Genomic DNA, 16,904 nt, shown 5'->3' on the forward strand with positions numbered 1-16,904 from the left:
TCACCCGATCGATTCCGAGCCGAGCCGTGGCAAACCCTCCGGGTCAGGGTGGGCCTGGGCTCCCTAGGGCTTCCAACGACCAGGCCTTTCTTCCGGGGTGGCTGAACCTCGGACCTTTGGGTGAGTAGCTGAGCGCACTAGCTGTGTGCAGCACTCACGGATTCAAGTTTGTTTGTTTTTTAAATCATTTTATTGGGGGCTCATACTTCCCTTATCACAACCCATACATACATCAATTGTGTAAAGCGCATTTTCGAGTTTTAAATAACAAAAACCCTCACTGCCGTGGAGATCAACCCAACTCACAGCGACCCTATGGGTCAGGGTAGAACTGCCTCTGCGTTTCGGAGACTCCGAGCCGCGCGGGGAGGGGCTACGTGGAGCGGAGGTGGGGCCTGGCGGGGGAGAAGGGCGTGGCCCCGTCGGGGGCGGGACTAAGTCCGCTGCCCCGCCCCCAGCTCTCCCTGGACCTCTTCTACACGGAGGACGAGCTCTATGAACTTTCTTACGCCAGGGAGCCCCGCTGCCCCAAGAGCCTGGTAAGTGGCCACCCACGGCCTCTGGCTTCCCCAGCTGCAGCCTGGACCCTGACTAACGGTGCCCTCTGTCCTGCCCCCACCCCAGCCACCATCCCCCTTCAAGCCACCCCTGGTGGTGGAGTGGGCGCCTGGGGTGACAGCCAAGCCGGACAGGGCCACCCTGGGCCAGCATGTGGAGCAGCTGGTGGAGGTGAGTGAGGACGGAGCGGGGAGGGGGGACTGCAGCTGCTGGAGGCCTGACGCTGGAGGAGTGGGTGCAGGGACGGCAGAGGCCAGACCTCCACAGCCTGGCCCCACTCCACCCTCCCATGCCCTTCGAAGTCTGTGTTCAAGAATTACGACCCTGAAGGCCGAGGGACCATCTCTCAGGAAGACTTTGAGCGACTGTCGGCCAGTTTCCCCTTCGCCTGCCATGGGCTGCACCCGCCACCCTGCCAAGGGTGAGCGATCCCCACTCCTGACCCCCAAACATGAAAGGATTGGAGAAGCCTAGCCAACTGGGCTCCGCTGGGCCAGAGGGGAGGGAGTCAGGGGCCCGGACTCCTGGGTCTGAGGGAAGAGGAGGTTGAAGGGGGTGCCTGGACTCCTGGGTGCAAGGGATGAGGGAGCAGGGGGCCTAGAGTCCTGGGTCTGAGGGACTCTGGATGTGAGGGAGTAGGGGCCAGAGGTCTGCACTCCTGAGTCTGAGGGAGGAGGCACCTGGGGACCTGAACTCCTAGGTCAGGGAGAAAGAAAGGGGTAAGCCCTGCTGAAGGGCCACCTCTGCCCACAGGCATGGCTCCTTCAGCAGAGAGGAGTTGACCAGCTACCTGCTCCGGGCCAGCACCATTTGCTCCAAGCTGGGCCTGGCCTTCCTGCACACCTTCCAGGAGGTCACCTTCCGCAAGCCCACCTTCTGCAGCTGCTGCAACAGCTTCGTGAGTACCTCATCTGCTCCTTCCTCTGGGGACCCTCTCCCCTGGGGGGCCCCAATGGCTCCCAGCCGGGGCCCGGAAAACCAGCCTTGCCCTGGAGTCTCCGGGCCCCACAGGGATTCCAGAACTCAGTTCTCCAGACTCAGAGAATCCACCCCCCATTTCCGGTCAGCCCCAACCCCTGGCTGGGCCCTTCAGCCTGGATCATCTCTCCAAACCCACCTTATCTAGAGCCCGGCCCAGCACATTACCAAACAACTCCAGAAAACACAAACTTGGGACCCTTTCTCTCCAAACTCCAGGGGTCCGAAGACTCAGGGTTATGGACAGATCTCGCCATGTCCAAACCATAAGCCTTTAACCGTGGGGAAACTGCCTTCATTCTCCAAAGGACCACCAAGCACCTAGTGTGTGCAAGGGGCTCTGGTGGCCCAGTAGGTTGTGTGGACCCACAAGGTGTACGGTGTGGACTCACAGGGAGCAAGAGGAGAGGGTCTGCTCCCTGGAAGATTCACAGCCTGGCTAACCTGCCGGGGCAGGTCTACCCTGTCCTGCAGCTCACTCGCTCAGAGCCAGGGTCCACTCGACGGCGGTGAGCTGCGCGCCACCACCGAGGTGCCAGGCCAAGTTCTCCACTCTGGAAACGCAAGGGGGAAATATGACATGTCCCCCCACTGTTTATGCCATCCACGCTGTGTTGGTTCCCAAATTCACTGGCCTCTGATCGCCTAGGTGGTCCCCCAAACCCAAGGTAACCCCCAATCATTTCCAAATCCTAGGTAACTCCCAAGAAGGGTATTGGGAAATCTCCCCAATTGGCACAGTTTCCAGAAAGGTGCACCCCCAGTCCATAGCCCTCCCTCCCCCAGCCCCAGTAACATCTTCTGCTTTCTCTTCCTAGCTCTGGGGGGTACCCAAGCAAGGCTACCGCTGCCGGGGTGAGTTGGGCGGCCGGTGGCAAGGGGAGGGGCTTGGAGGGCACAGATGGCTCACCACGGCCCCCCCTGCCCCCTGCAGACTGTGGGCTATGCTTCCACAAACACTGCAGAGACCATGTGAATGTGGAATGCAAGAAGAGGCCGGGGACCAAGGGTGATGGCTCCCCAGGAGCCCCTGTCCCACCCACGTCGGCCCCGTGCGCCAGCTCTGGTGAGACTCAGGGTGTGGCCGGCCCGGGAAGAAGGCCTGGTGAAGGTCCGGAGGCCCTTCCCCTCCTGACTCCCATGTCCCTTCCTTTCGTCACCCTGCCGACAGGCTCCGAGGACAATCTCCCAGACACCCTGGAATCTGAGGCTGAGGCACACCTTTGCCACGCTTGAACCCAGATGGAGCCCCCACCTCCTTCCTGGGGGCCAGAGATGGTGAGGAGGGGCTGCCCCCTGCCCCCAACTGGAAACAGGGACAACCAGGTCATTTCCCTGAGCAAACCTAGCTAAGGAGGAGCTGCACAATCAGTGGTGGAAAAGGAGGCAAGATGAATAGTCGCTGTCAGGCAAGAGAAGAAAATAAGTGCTCTTGGAGGAAGGCATCCTGGAAGCTTCAGATAAGGCAGTCTCAGTAGGAAAAAGGGGGTAGGTTTGGGGGTCCTGGTGGGGGCTGAATAACAGGGCTGATTGTGCGGGGGCAGGCACTGCCTTGCCTGCTCCTTGTAATCTCCATTGTAGACGAGGAGAGAGAGGCCAGGGGAGTAAATGCTGCTGGTCCCAGATGGCAGAACGCCTAAATGTTGGAGGCAGGGCTCACACCTAGGTCTTCTGTCAGCCTCTAAAAAGAGAAGCTCCTAATCCATATTCTTTTTTTTTTTTTAAGCTTCCAATAGTTTAATATTCTCAGTATTTTCCTTTAAAAAAATTAAATCATTTTATTGGGCCTAATCCATATTCTTAACTGGCCATCGGAATGCACCAGGGGGAAGACAAGAAGGCGGAGGGGGGAGCTCCAGACGGCTGGGTTCTAGAAAGGGAAAGGGGAGGTGGCCAGGAAGGGTTTGGGGATTCAGACCAGGTGTACGCCGAGTCAGGTGGCGCCCCTTCTCTGCTCAGAACCTTCCCAGGACACCCTCTCACTCGGGGGCCTGTGTTCCCTTTGACCCAAGAGGTCACCTCTCTAACCTCTCTTCTCCCTGCTAGCGGCTCCTCCAGCCTCCCGGGTCTCCCCTCCTCTGTGTCCCTTGCTCCTTGAATATCCTCCTGCCTCCAGGCCACCACACTGGCTGTCCCCTGTGCCTGGAGCTCCCCTTCCCCAGAACCCTACGGGCCCCCTCTTTAAGGTTTTGCTGATGGATCACTTTCTGGGTGAGGCCTCTCGGACCACACATCCAAAGCTGTGATCCCCCAACCACCCCATTCCCACCTCCTGCCTTTATTTTCCTCCAAGGAGCCCTGAGGGCTAAGTGGTTATGCATTGGGCTGCTAAGTGCATGGTTGGCAGTTCGAAACCACCAGCCCCTCTGAGGGAGAAAGACGAGGCTTTTCTCCTCCAGTAGAGTTACAGTCTGTGAAGCCCACAGGGCAGTGCCTCTCTGTCCTATGAGTCAGACTTGACTGGGTGGTGGGAAGTTGTTGACGTTATCCCCATCTGAAAGGTCATCCTCACCGGAAAGGTCAGCTCTCGGCCTGTCTCTGCCTCTTTTCTCTGCTGTATCTGCAGTGCTGGTCACAGCGCTGGCCGGCCTGGGACATCATGAAAGCCTCTTTCCCATGCCCACAGGAAGGAAGAGCCAAGGGCTTGGCGAGTCAGAGCAGCAGGTGCCTGTCAGGCCTCAAGAGACCAACACCCCCTGCCCCTCCTCAAAGGCCGACACTGCTCCTACAGGTGTCACAAATTAAATTTATTTTCCGAGAGACTTAGCCCTTGGTGTTGAGTGGTGGATGGCGCAGGAGGCTGTCTGGGGCCCGCAGGAGTTAGAACCCACCCCCAAACCGACTCCCCAAGGAGGCCCCTCGCTGGACCTCGTCTGTGGAGGTGACCCACCACCTCCAGTCGCCCTGCTACTTCTTCTTGCGGCCCCGGCGCTGGTGGCCTGCCTTCTGCCGGTCCCCGCCCTCTCTTCGGCTCTGCCAGCATGGCATGGGGGCCTCCAGCTCACTGGGACGGCCTCCCCGGTCTGGCACATTGCCCATCAGCACCTGCGGGTTGGTGAGGGTCACTGAGGCAGAGAACTAGAAGGCACTGGCACAAAGAAGCCAGCGGGCAAAGGGGTGCAAGGAAGGGTGTGGCTGCGAGGGGGTGGGCTGGGGCTTTCAAACTGGGGCCGTGGCCAGGGTCAAAGAAAGGGGAGAGTGAAGCAGAGGTGCAGGTCTCCACCCCGAGGTAGTGTATGCGCCTCAATTTCGTCTAGTCCTATTTGGGGTTTTGTGTACCATTTTCAGTAAACCTGATCGGTTTTCCTCCCAATTCTCATTTCTGTACTACCTGTGATATTACTGACTTAACAAGGTTTCCTTAAGGAAAAAACAAAAACACCCTTCTCACCTCCACCCCCGCCAAGCCATGTGAAACGGTCCCTGACTCTGCTCGGCTGGGCTTTGTCCTCTGATACACAGGCACATATATATGAGGCTGTATGGTCGGGGGAAGGGGGACTAGATACGGCATCATTTAAATGATGGTTGTTTCTGCCTCCAAAGTGGTTCCATTGGTCAACTGGAAGGCGCAGGCTGGGGAGCCAGGCACCAGAGCCCATCAAGGCCAGACCAGGATAAAAGGCTGAAAGAAAGTCTGAAGGCCAAGGTGGCTGGGTCCCAGGAGCCTACCTTGTTGATGGCACAACAGGTCCCCCGACGGGCTGCCACGCTGGTGGCTGGGACCAGGCGAGACAGGTCAGCTCGGGCAGCCAGGACATGGGCAATGGAAACTTCCGAGTCTGGGGTCAGCACCCCTCGAATTGGGGTCAGCACGGCCTTCATGGCCTCTCCTTTGGCCTGGCATGGGAGGGCGAGGGGGGGCAGCTAAGTGGTACCCAAGAGCTCCCTCCTGTCAGGTCTGTCCCATTGGAAACATCCTTCCTCCCTTGAGGTCTCCCTCCCCACGCTAAAATACGGGGCGGTGCTCTGAAGACACCCCTACCTCAGAAATGGGGCTCCTAGAATCCCATGGGGGGTGGGGGGTGGGGGGAAGCAGGTGTCCTGAGAGTCTATAAGCCTCCAACTTCACAAGTTTATACAAAAGCCTTGGCCTCAGACCATGCCACAGCGAAGTACCGGGGAGCCCTAACCTTCTGCCTGGCAACAAAGCCTCCCTCTGGGCCTCCTTCCAGCCACGGAGCCCACCCCCACCCCACCTTGGCCCGCTCACTCCAGTGGAAAGCAGAGGTTGTGAGGTCCAGCCGTCGGAGGAGGAGGCAGCGGCGGCAGCAGTACTGATCTCTCAGGCTTCGGGACAGTGACTCCAAGGCTTCCTGGGGGTGGGGGTGGGGCGCAGGCAATATCCGTTAATACTGGGAGCTGCCCTCAACCCTCAGCTCCCAGTGAAGGCATTAATGGCATTCTGGCAAACCCAGCCTTACCCATCTGGGCGCATCTAGTTGGCAGCTGAGGAGGGGCTGCATGGACGCCGGGGTCAAGGAAGGGAGCAGCTCTGAGATCTGAGGGGAGGAGTTAGAGGCTGACCAGGTCAGAACGCAGATGGGTCCCTCCACGGATCCCAGCTTCCTACTGCCTCAAGAGCACGCACTATACGGAAGCGAGAAGGAGGTCACAACTCAAACACCATCGATGGGTCTACTGCAACTCGCAGCAGCCCGAGAGCAGACTAGAATTGCTCCGTAGGGTATCTGAGGCTGTGGATTTATTTACGTTAGCAGCCAGCCTCATCTTTCTCCCAAAGAGCGTCTGGTGGGTTTGAACCGCAAATTGAAATGTAGAATGCTTTATGCCATGTGCCACCAGGGCTCCTTCAGGCAGTCACAGTTCTAGGGAAGCATTTCTGCTGGTGGGGCACTGTTTGGGGAAAGAGCCTCCACTTCAAAGAAGCTAGAGTGAGGAGACGAGCCTGGCCCCACCTTGGCATGGAACGCCTGCAGTAGCCTGCTGGCAGGGGTGCCCTGCGCGGGTCTGGACAGGCCCAGGGTTTGTAGAATAAGGATCAGTTCCCGGACCATGTCAGCTCCCTCCTCGGTTCCTTCCCCAAAGAGCTGTGCAGGGCTGGGGTCCAGTGGTTGGCGCAGGCGCAGAAGACGGGCTGCCTGGAGCTCGGAGCAGAGAAAGCCTTAGAGTTGGGAAGAATGCAAAATAGTGCCGATGACAATTAGATTTCAAATACTGCCTGATCTCTAATAGAAACTGCTGACTGGTGCCTCCAGTGGCGGTCTGGACACATTGCCACACCCGCCATATCTTATATATGCCCCTGGGTGCCCCAAAGGAAGGCTGCCATGCTACCCTTCTTCGACTTCAAAAACTTCATGCGTCCAGCCCCGCCCACTTAGGACAGGTTCAAAAGCAAGAATAAGCTCCGCCCAGTTCGGGGCTCTGACCCTGCCACCAAATTGGAACCCTACCTATCTTCTCGCTTTCCTCCACCCCTGTCCGAAGCCCTCCCCATCGCCACTCCTTGACCCCGCCCCCAAATTCAAACCGGACCCCCCTGGAACGGGCTCGCCCATTCCAAACTCCGGCCCCGCCCCTCGCCGAGCCCCGCCCCGCCCACTTCCGCCCGGCGCTCACGCAGCAGACGCAGGCAGGCGCCCGGCTCGCGCAGCCTCGCCGCGCAGGCTCCGCCCGACAGCGCGCGGTCCGGGCAGTGCAGCGCGCGCAGCTGGTCGCCCAACTGCCGCAGGAACTGCTCCTCGGCGTCCAGGGCTGCAAGGGTGCAGGAGGCGTCAGGGTGCGGCCACGGCGGCGGAGCCTGGGGTCCCGCCCCGCCGGCCCTCTCGAGCCACACGTACCGTCGCTCGCCCTCGGCGTCTCAGCGCCCTCCTCTTGCCCCCGCTGCGGGGCGCCCAGGGCCGCCAGCTCCGCCGCCAGCCGCGCGCACAGCGCCCTGAAGTCTGGGCACACAGTGCCCCGTGACGCCGCCCCCACGAAAGCCCCATACCTGCGGTGGGGCCAGGGCAGCGGGGGTGGTCAGCGAGAATCCCCCTCCGTCCCGCGCCGGAGGACAAGCCCCCACGTCCCCCGCATCCGCCAGCCACACCCCCTCACCCTAAAAGCTGCAGGTCCTGGGCCACCGCGGCCCACTCACGCGCCTCCACCTCCGCCCCCTCCATTCCAGCGTCGCCTGGTAGCCCTGCACGCGCCCCCTGCTGGCCGGCGCGAGGCCGCGCCCCCTGGTAGCGCACGGCCCCCTGCTGGCTGGCGCGAGGCTCCGCCCCCTGGTAGCTTGTGTGCGCGCGCAGCCCCGGAAGAGGGTTTGTGCTTTTACTGAAAAGGCGTTTTGCTTTTAGCATGCAGCCAGCTGTTACAGAGGCGAGAGAGGGGTCACGAAGCTCCTCCTGTCCCTAGACCCGCCCCCAATTACACTAGCCTCCAGCTGTCCTTCCTTGCAAGGGTGCGAACAGTATTCTGTTAGCATTACTTTAGGGTTTTTAAAATGTATTATTTGGTAGGTTTATATTTGGTATCTAGAAATACTCAAATATCTTTCACAGAGAAAATAATAGTCATTGCTTTTTCCCTTTACACCTTTCCGGCTTGTGAACGGTTTCCTGGGAACGCTATGAGCCCCTTTCAGGGACTGAACTCCTTGTGCCCCCCTGGGACAGAGGTTAACTATGTCTTGTGTGGGGAAAGTGCATGGCAGGCCCCTGGGTTTACTCAAGGCAGAATAATAGCTAGCATTTATCACGCGTGTACTACGGGCTTAAATATCCAGTCGTTGTGCAGAGGAGAAAACCGATTCAAAGAGGACGGAGTCACAGAGCCAAAGGTGTGTTGCTGCCAGGACTGAAGCTCAGATCTGCCTGGTTCCCAGTCCCACGTTTTTGCATATTTAAACCATGACTGCTGTTTTCATGGCTGCCAATTAACTGATCATTCCATATTCAATCTCTAACCCTAATCCAAACCCATAGAACCAGGCAATCCTGAAGAATGGACAACCAGGGATCTCAGGGTAGCACCGTGTTTCTTAAGTTTGAAAAGGCTGATCATTTCTAAGGGACCTCTGGGTGGATGGGCTCCGACCTGTCTGTTAGCAGTTGCACACACTTGCGCCACCCAAGCACGCCGGTGGATCCTCGAAAATTCTATGAGAAGTGGGGGTGGAGGGAAGGAACAGGGGTCAGATTCTCAGAGGCAGGGCCTGCTCCCTCCATGGCCCTGCCGTGCCTAACTCTAGGCATGGGGCCAGCAGGGGGCCATTAATGGACCTAAATAAAATGTTCAAAATGGTTCATTTCAAGCACTATTGTCAAACGTGAAGAAAAGGCTCCCACACTGAAAGAAATAGTCTTTGATGGTGGTCAGAGGTGGGAGGAGACGGAATCATAAATGACTAGTGAGGAGGTAGACACAGGGAAACCTGGCTCAGGGGAAAGCCCTATACAAGAGGGAGGTTCGGAAAGAATGATGGAGGCAAGAAAGGACAGTGTTGGGGGTGGGGTGTGATAGACAGAGAGGCCGTGTTGTTAGAAACACAATCCTGCAATGAGGGTAATCTACAAGTACAAGCATAGACACACAGGCTCAGCAGGTATGGAAGCGCATGAAAGTGTACAAAGTAATAATTTATGAATTATGAAGGGTTCATGAGGGAGAGGGGAGGGAGGGGGCGGGGAAAATGAGCTGATATTAAGGGTGCAAGTAGAAGGCAAATATTTTGAGAATGATGATGGCAACAAATGTATAAATGTGCTTGACACAATGGATGGATGTATGGATTGTGTTAAGAATTGTACGAGCCCTAATAAAATGATTTTTTAAAAAGTGTACTTGTGGATGTGTGTATATATATATATTTATGTATATGTGGGGGGAGATGATATTTGTACACAGGCATTTACCTTTGCTGTAAAGACATTCATGAGATGTTAGTGTGTACAGGGGGTGAAGTTATGAAAACTTCTTAGACATACCCAAACACCTCAAGGGATTGATTCATAGGGCCTGGGGACTCCGGGGACACCAAAATCAATGGGCATAATGTCATCCCCAAGACCACGTTTTACATCCCAGTGAGTGGACAGTGGGGGATGAAAAACTCCCGGTCCGGAGGAAAGAAGAGTGAGACACATGGGAACAGTTAGTCCAATGGACTCCTGGACCCCATGCTCCCGGTGGGGAAGAGAGGACTGGAAGAGAGTTCATGTGGATGGGTTCTTTAGAAACTTGGCAGGCCAGGGTTCTGGGTGGAGGGAGGCCTTCACACTTGGGAGTTAGAGATGAGTCCCAATCACATTCTCATGATTAAGAGGAATCCCCACCATATCCTCCCATCCTAGTGCGGCCTTAAAGGGACCTCTCCCAAGCACGTGGCTGATTGCTACCTGGCCGGCAGCTTGATCTCTAGGAGCAGACACGTTGCTATTGCTCTCCCTGCTCAGGGGACAGTCACTCCCCCTACCTGCCCCCAGCACTGGTGTCAGGTTACTCCTCCACTGAACCCAGGGACCTCCAGCGTTAGGACACAGCCCACCGTGTTACTACATATGTGGTTACCTGTAATTAGGGGGGCTTGCATGCCCTGAGAGTATATAAACTAATGTTTAGAATACAGTCTCTCTCTCTCTCTCTCTCTCTGCTAAAACCTGGTTCCTGCCATAGCAGAGGTAGCACCCCATTTGTCTGTCTCTTAATTTCTTCCCTTCACCACTACCAACTGCTCTGAAAGGGATCACAGTAGAAGGTCCTGTATAGAGCGTGAGACAAATGTGCAACAAAACTCAATCATAAAAATGATCAGGCTTCCCCCAGAAGAATTCACTTCAGAGGACAGCACTGAAGCTGCAGCTCAAGGAGAGTGACATGTCTGATCAGAGCACAGGAGAGCAAATGAAGGGGGAGGAAGAGAGAGAGTGGAGCACATCCTGGCCCACCAAGCCGAGGACGATATCTCTGTTCAGAGCAGCCAATCCACAGAGAAGACCATATGGCCGGCCCCACTATGAGACACGACGCCCCTCACTGACCCATAGCCCTACAGGGGACAACACTGGAGATACAGTGTGGGAACTGCGCTTGGTCTGATCCCACCACACTGAGGCTCAACACTAAAGGCGTGCAACAGAACAGCAAGGGGAACAGAGCAAGGAAGTCCTGAGGGAGTACCAAAAATAGACTTTGGAGTCAGGGTGTGGCACTCCATCAGACTCCACCAGAAAACACTCCTAAAGGTCAAGAAACAGACCTTGAACTATTTACAGACTTTTCTCTCTTTTTTGTCATTGTTTTGTTGTTGTTGTGTTTTGTTTTATTGCTTTGTTTTGCTCTGTCTTGTATTTGTGCATATTTTTATATCTGCAGGTCTATCTAGATGAGATAGGTTGGATAAACAATCTGGAAGAGAAAACAATGCATGGGAGAGGGGGAGGTGGGAGAAAGTAAGTGGTGTTAACAAACCCAGGGACAAGGGAACAACAAGTGATCCAAAATCAGTGGCAAAGAGGGTGTAAGAGGCCTGGTAAGGCTTGATCAAGGGCAATGTAACCGAGAGGAATTACTGAAACCCAAATGAAGACTGAGCATGATAGTGGGACTAGAGGAAAGTAAAAGGAAATAGAGGAAAGAACTAGGAGGCAAAGAGCATTTACAGAGGTCTAAATACAGGCATGTGCATATGTAAATATATTTATATATGAGAATGGGGGAGTAGACCTATGTGCATATATTTATAGGTTTAGTATTAAGGTAGCAGATGGACATTGGGCCTCCACTCAAGTACTCCCTCAATGCAAGAACACTTTGTTCTATTAAATTGGCATTCCATGATGCTCACCTTCCCCACATGATCGATGAAAACAAATTGGTGCATAGGCACATGTGGTGAAGAAAGCTGATGGTGCCTGGCTATCAAAAGATATAGCATCTGGGGTCTTAAAGGCTTGAACATAAACAAGCGGCCATCAAGCTCAGAAGCAACAAAGCCCACATGGAAGAAGCACACCAACCTATGTGATCACGAGGTGTCGAGGGGATCAGGTATCAGGCATCAAAGAACAAAAATCATATCATTGTGAATGAGGGGGAACGCAGATTAGGGACCCAAAGCCCATCTGTAGGTGACAGGACACCCCCTTATAGAAGGGTTGTGGGGAGGAGACAAGCCAGTCATAGTGCAGTGTAGCAATGATAAAACATGCAACTTTCCTCTAGTTCTTAAATGCTTCCTCTTTCCACCCCCCTACCCCCACCCCCTGCCGGCCATCATAATCCCAATTCTGCCTTACAAGTCTGGCTAGACCAGAGGATGTACACTGGTACAGATAGGAACTGGGAACACAGGGAATCCAGGACAGATGATCCCTTCAGGACCAGTGGTGAGAGTGGAAATGCCGGGACGGTGGAGGGAAGGTGGGGTAGAAAGCAGGAACCGGTGACAAGGATCTACATATAACCTCCTCCCTGGGTGACATACAACAGAAAAGTGGGTGAAGGGAGATGTTGGACAGTGTGAGACATGACAAAATAATAATATTTTATAAATTATCAAGGGTTCATGAGGGAAGAGGTGGTGGGGAGGAAGGGGAAAAATGAGGAGCTGATACCAAGGGCTAAAGTATAAAACAAATATTTTGAGAATGACGATGGCAACAAATGTACAAATGTGCTTGACACAATGGATGTATGGATGGATTGTGATAAGAGTTGTATGAGCCCCCAATAAAATGATTTTTAAAAAAAGGATGAAGATTGGGCTCTTGAAATGTATGATGAGTGAATTGTATGTTGGTGAAACTGCTAAAAATAAATGAATTATTAAATTTTTAAAACATGATCAGGCTTATGAGTAGGATAGAGATTGATTGAACCTAGAAGACTATAGCCCTTCATCATCCATCATATCTGGAAATTAATTCACTCCGTGACTCAGCTTTCAAACAACAGATGGGTCCATAAGGGGAACTGTAACACCAAGTACATTCTAAGGTACACACACCTAAAACTCATCAGCCATTTGAGATCAAAAGGGCAGCATTTCCCCAAGGGCAAAGTTCAGAAAGGTCAGAAAAGAAGGAAGAATGAAAACACAGGAAGAAGCACACCAGCCAGTGTGATCACGAGGTTTCAGGCTTCGGAAAACCCAAAACAAACAACCATTTCGATGCGAGTGAGGGAGGTTGGAGTGGAGACCCAAAACCCATCTCTAGACAATTGGAGACACCCCCACACACACTCCCCGCAGAAGCGTCAAAAGGAAGGGATGAGCCAGTCAGGGTGCAGTACAGCACCAAGGAAACACACATTCTTTTAGTTTTTTAATACTTCCTCCCCCCAACTATCATATCCCAGTTCTACCTTACAAATCTGGTTAGACCAGACCACATACTCTGGACGACACACAGAATCCCTCGGGAACAGAAATGGGAGTAGCGATACCATGAGGGGAGGGGGGAGCGGGAGGGGAGGGGCAAAGGAAAAGGGGGAACCAATTGCAATGATCAATGTGTAACACACACACACACACACACACACACACACACACACACACCCAAGGGGGAGAAACAACAGAAACGTGGATGAAGGGAGACAGCGGATGGTGTAAGATATGAAAATAATCATTTATAATTTATCAAGGGTTCACGGGGGTGGGAGAGAGGGAAAAAAGAGCTGATACCAAGGGCTCAAGTAGAAAGAAAATGATGGCAACCTATGTACAAATGGGCTTGATACAATTGATGCATGGATTGTTATCAGAGCTCTAAGCTGTAAGAGCCCCCAATGGAATGGCTTTTTTTATTTAATGTTTTAAATTACTTATGCCAAACCTTCTAGTCCTGTCACTCAACCTTTTCATACTGAACCTCACCTCTCCATCATTTGCTCTTTCTCATTTGTCTACCTCCAAGATGCTCCCCTAGGCTCCTCCCACCTGTATCTGCCACAGCACAGGTGTGCTCTCACTAGCTCCCTGCTCACCAAGCCTGCCTCGCAGTCTGCCCCCACAAAGCCAAAGGGAGGCTGTGAACACCTGCGTCAGGTCTCCATGGCACTCAGGGTGAAAAGGTTCAGACAGTGGTTTCCCAGGCCCCCAGTGCCCCTTATCTCCTGTACCGGAGTCCCTCAGAGACACTGCTCCCCCTGGCGGCACGCTGGCATGCTGGCACACTGGCCGTCCCCTTTGTCTGCAATGCTCTCCCCCCAGACATGACTCCCTTTAACTCTTCGGGGGCTTTATGACAATGTGAGGCCTACCCTGACCACCTAGCTAAAATTGCCTGTCACTCATCCCCATTGCCCCACCCCCCACCTTAGAGGGTTCGACATTTCCAACACACCACTTGATGTACTTGGCACCCATGTGGCACAGGGGGTGACCAGTGGGTTGGGCTGCTCACTGCAAGGTCAGCTGTGGGAAACTAACACTGAGTGAAACGTGACAAGACGGTGCTCCCTAACTTCTCACCGAGGGACTCTGGAAAGCTGGGATTCCACGGTAGGAAAGCCTCCGCTCTGGCAAGTTCAAGTCCAAGTCCATGATCCTGCTTTAAAACTCATTCCCACAGAGTCTCCCCTAAAGCTCTGCTGCCCTAAAGTGGGCACACGGATGATTCTGTTTTCCTATGGAAGCAGACATGATCCTTTTGCTCTCTCTTCCCGCCGTGACCCCCAACCCCCCTTGTACCTTCCCCCAATGCAGGTTTCCTCACCTGTGAGCTCAGGGACCTTACTGTAGATACCACCCCCCTTGTGATGCATGTAACTACTGGATATGCCTGTCTTATGGCCACCAGTAAATGTCCTAAGATACTGAAGGCTCTCTCTCCCTTCTCCCAGTTCCACATGGTCCAGTAAGAGGAGCTGAGGTGAGCACGCTACCATAACATGCATCTGTCTCCTTTCTGGACTCTCTCCTCTTTCTTATGCTCTGTGAGTTTACTATCTTCTTGATATCGCATCGTCTACACTTGCGCCTTCTGGCCCTTCGGTGGTTGGGGGCTGGTTTCCTCTGACAGCCGGCAGTTGGAAATCACCGGCCACTCACAGGACAGACAAGCCTTTCTACTCCTTTAAAGAGTTAGGGTCTCAGAAACTCCCCCGGGCCCACTGGACTCTTTCCAAAACGAGTCATCCACAATGGGTCAGGATTGACCCCATGGCTGTGAACTTGGTTGTGGGCTGTTTTTGAATATAATTGATTGATTGATTGATTCCCTCACTATACAAGGCGGCCTCAAAAAGTTTGTGGGAAAACTACACAATGTTTTCGTTCTATTTTTCCAAGAATTTTTTTGAAGCCCCCTTATAGAGTTCCTGTGGAACCCTGAAGGCATCGCGGGTCAGACATCGGGTTGTTTAACCACAAGGTCAGCAGTTTGAACCCACTAGGTGCTCCACGGGAGAAAGATGAGGTTTTCTGTTACCACACACATTTACCACTTCTGAAACCCACGGGGGCCGGGGGGCGGGGGCGTGGGGGCGTGAGCAGGTCTACTCTGTCCATAGCACTGTTAGTTGTCGTGGATTCGGGAAAATTGAGTTTATTTCCAAAGGTTTTCATATAGAGTTCCTGTAGCTCCTCCTTGTGGCTATTCTGCGAACTGCATTTTATCCCACGCACCTTAATCAGGGTCTGCCTGGCAGCACATCAAAACTCGGACACACTGGCATCAGGTCAACTCCGACTCCCAGCGGAGCTGATAGGACCGGGAGAACTGTCCCTGCGGATTCCCGAGACTTTGATAGGAGCAGACGGCCTCACCTTTCCCTTTCGGAGCAGCTGGTGGTTTCAAACAGTTGACCTTGCGATTGACGAGGTGTAACCCACTGCGCCAATAAGGTCCTTGGGAGTGCCATCATCTTTCCATGAACTCTGTGAAGCTCCCTCGCAGACGCTGAGGGGCTGAACCCATGGACTTCTGCTAGAGGGCCTCTGGGGTGTGGGGAGGAGAGGAGGTAGAGGGTGTGGCGGAAGGAGGAACAGAACGGGTATGTCCCCACTATGCAGCTAACCAGCACCGGCTGGGACTTCCTCGGACATTTCTTGGATCTGCTGTCACGTGCCCACCCCCCACCCCCACCGGCCTCCCCATGACAAAGCTTCGGTGTGCACCCCCGTTTCCCTACCACCACGTCAGCCTGCACTGATGAACACTAAGGTCAAGCTCAGGAGGGTAAATGTTGGGGTGCCTTCTCCCCACAAGCCTGGAGGTTGAGCATTCACCCGAGGAGCAAGCAGCTAGGAGATTTGGCTTGGGGGCTCCAGGGTCTGAGGCCCTCACGTGGCCCTGATTGGGGGATGATGAAGGGTCATCATGGAGGGAAGGTGGGCATGAACCAGAAGCAGGACTCAGAGACCTGAGAGAGGCAGGGCCGGGAGATGGGGGGGAGCTCCCCCTCCATCCCCACTGCTTCCTAAGCAGCTCCAACAGCCCAATCCAGCACCCTGAGCCCCACCCCGCCCCTCCCTAAGGGAGGCAGATTAGGGTGGAAACCCCTGCTACCCAGGCACAGAGAGGGGGATGGGGACCCAGGCTGACAGTAGGTGAGTTGGGCAGAAGTGGGGTGTGAGGGTCACCCCTTATTTTCTCCTCTCCCAGAGTCAGGAGGTGACAGCTGAACCTGATAGGTTCCAGATGGAATACAAAGTCACAAATTCAAAGGCAGTGACAGAGGACCTGTCCCTCGGCTCTCATGGCCCGTTCCCACCCCATGTCATCCGGGTCTGGGTAAAGATGTTTCTACCCCGAGAAGGGCCCAAGGTCACGCAGCACTGAGTATATCCCCACATCAAGGCCTGGACGCCAAGGGTTAACATAAAAAGCAGGGCTTGGACTCAGGCTCTAGGGAGCTTGGATGAGGGTCTGCAAAGCTAGGGGTGGGGTGGGGGGAGGGTAGGTAGGAGAGGTCCAGGCAGAGCTGTGGCTAGCTGCAGAGGAGGCTCTGTGCAAGCCAGAATCAGGCAGCTCTTCCCCTGTAGGCAGTTTGGCTAGCAGAGTGTGGGCTGGGTGGATTCCAGCCCTGCTCACCATCTCAGCTATCTGCCTCTGCTTAGGAAGCACCTGCCCCCATCATATTCATCAACGCTGGGTCCTAGAGACGAGTGGGGAGCTTCCACTGCTAGCATCTGGTGACATGTGGATTCAAAGGGGAACTTTCCCCCCACCCAGAGGTAAAGGGTCATTCTGAAGGATGGGGTTCTCAGTCCCAGAACTGGGACCCATGAATCTCAGGAGTAGCCCGAAGGGCCAGAGCAAAGGACAGATCTCAGAGAGTGTACATGTTGGCCCTGGGGAGCTAGGCAGTGGGGCGTCCCTGGGCCTTCATCGTGCTGCAGTGGCTTGAACTCAAAGAAACCTGGGGTCTGAGGGTCCTGGGATTGGGCTCCCAAGGTACCTCAGACCTGACTGTGCCTG

General features: G+C 54.5%; 2 protein-coding genes across 2 annotated transcripts in view; one reads left to right on the forward strand and one right to left on the reverse strand.

The window, feature by feature from the left end:
* The window catches only part of RASGRP4 (RAS guanyl releasing protein 4), a 25,110-nt gene extending 20,808 nt beyond the window's left edge, over positions 1–4,302 (forward strand). Inside the window, exons 11-18 of the mRNA XM_045293013.1 lie at positions 459–539; positions 625–729; positions 861–979; positions 1,312–1,456; positions 2,355–2,391; positions 2,471–2,602; positions 2,708–2,814; positions 4,163–4,302. Coding sequence (XP_045148948.1) covers positions 459–539; positions 625–729; positions 861–979; positions 1,312–1,456; positions 2,355–2,391; positions 2,471–2,602; positions 2,708–2,772 — 684 coding nt within the window. The 3' untranslated portion in view covers positions 2,773–2,814; positions 4,163–4,302. The remainder of the gene's footprint in view (positions 1–458; positions 540–624; positions 730–860; positions 980–1,311; positions 1,457–2,354; positions 2,392–2,470; positions 2,603–2,707; positions 2,815–4,162) is intronic.
* On the reverse strand, positions 4,263–7,661 carry FAM98C (family with sequence similarity 98 member C). The gene is made up of 8 exons (XM_004715840.2): positions 7,597–7,661; positions 7,341–7,489; positions 7,120–7,254; positions 6,456–6,661; positions 5,961–6,038; positions 5,736–5,852; positions 5,209–5,376; positions 4,263–4,581 (listed from the first exon to the last, which is right to left on the reverse strand). The coding sequence occupies exons 1-8, from the start codon at positions 7,659–7,661 to the stop codon at positions 4,444–4,446; spliced, it is 1,056 nt and encodes a 351-aa protein (XP_004715897.1). The 3' UTR covers positions 4,263–4,443.
* Between the last annotated feature and the right edge of the window lie 9,243 nt (positions 7,662–16,904).

This window comes from Echinops telfairi, unplaced genomic scaffold (assembly GCF_000313985.2).
Source record: "Echinops telfairi isolate 266 unplaced genomic scaffold, ASM31398v2 ScPeMD7_655;HRSCAF=1070, whole genome shotgun sequence".
NCBI classification, from domain to species: Eukaryota; Metazoa; Chordata; class Mammalia; order Afrosoricida; family Tenrecidae; genus Echinops; species Echinops telfairi.

Bases quoted from the DNA above. Each gene is read 5' to 3' on its own strand.
- FAM98C (XM_004715840.2), bottom strand. From the start codon at position 7,661: ATGGAGGGGGCGGAGGTGGAGGCGCGTGAGTGGGCCGCGGTGGCCCAG. The intron at 7,490-7,596 runs GTGAGGGGGTGT...GCCCCACCGCAG, and splicing joins CAGGACCTGCAGCTTTTAGG to GTATGGGGCTTTCGTGGGGG. The intron at 4,582-5,208 runs GTAGGCTCCTGG...ACCAACCCGCAG, and splicing joins CCTGTTGTGCCATCAACAAG to GTGCTGATGGGCAATGTGCC.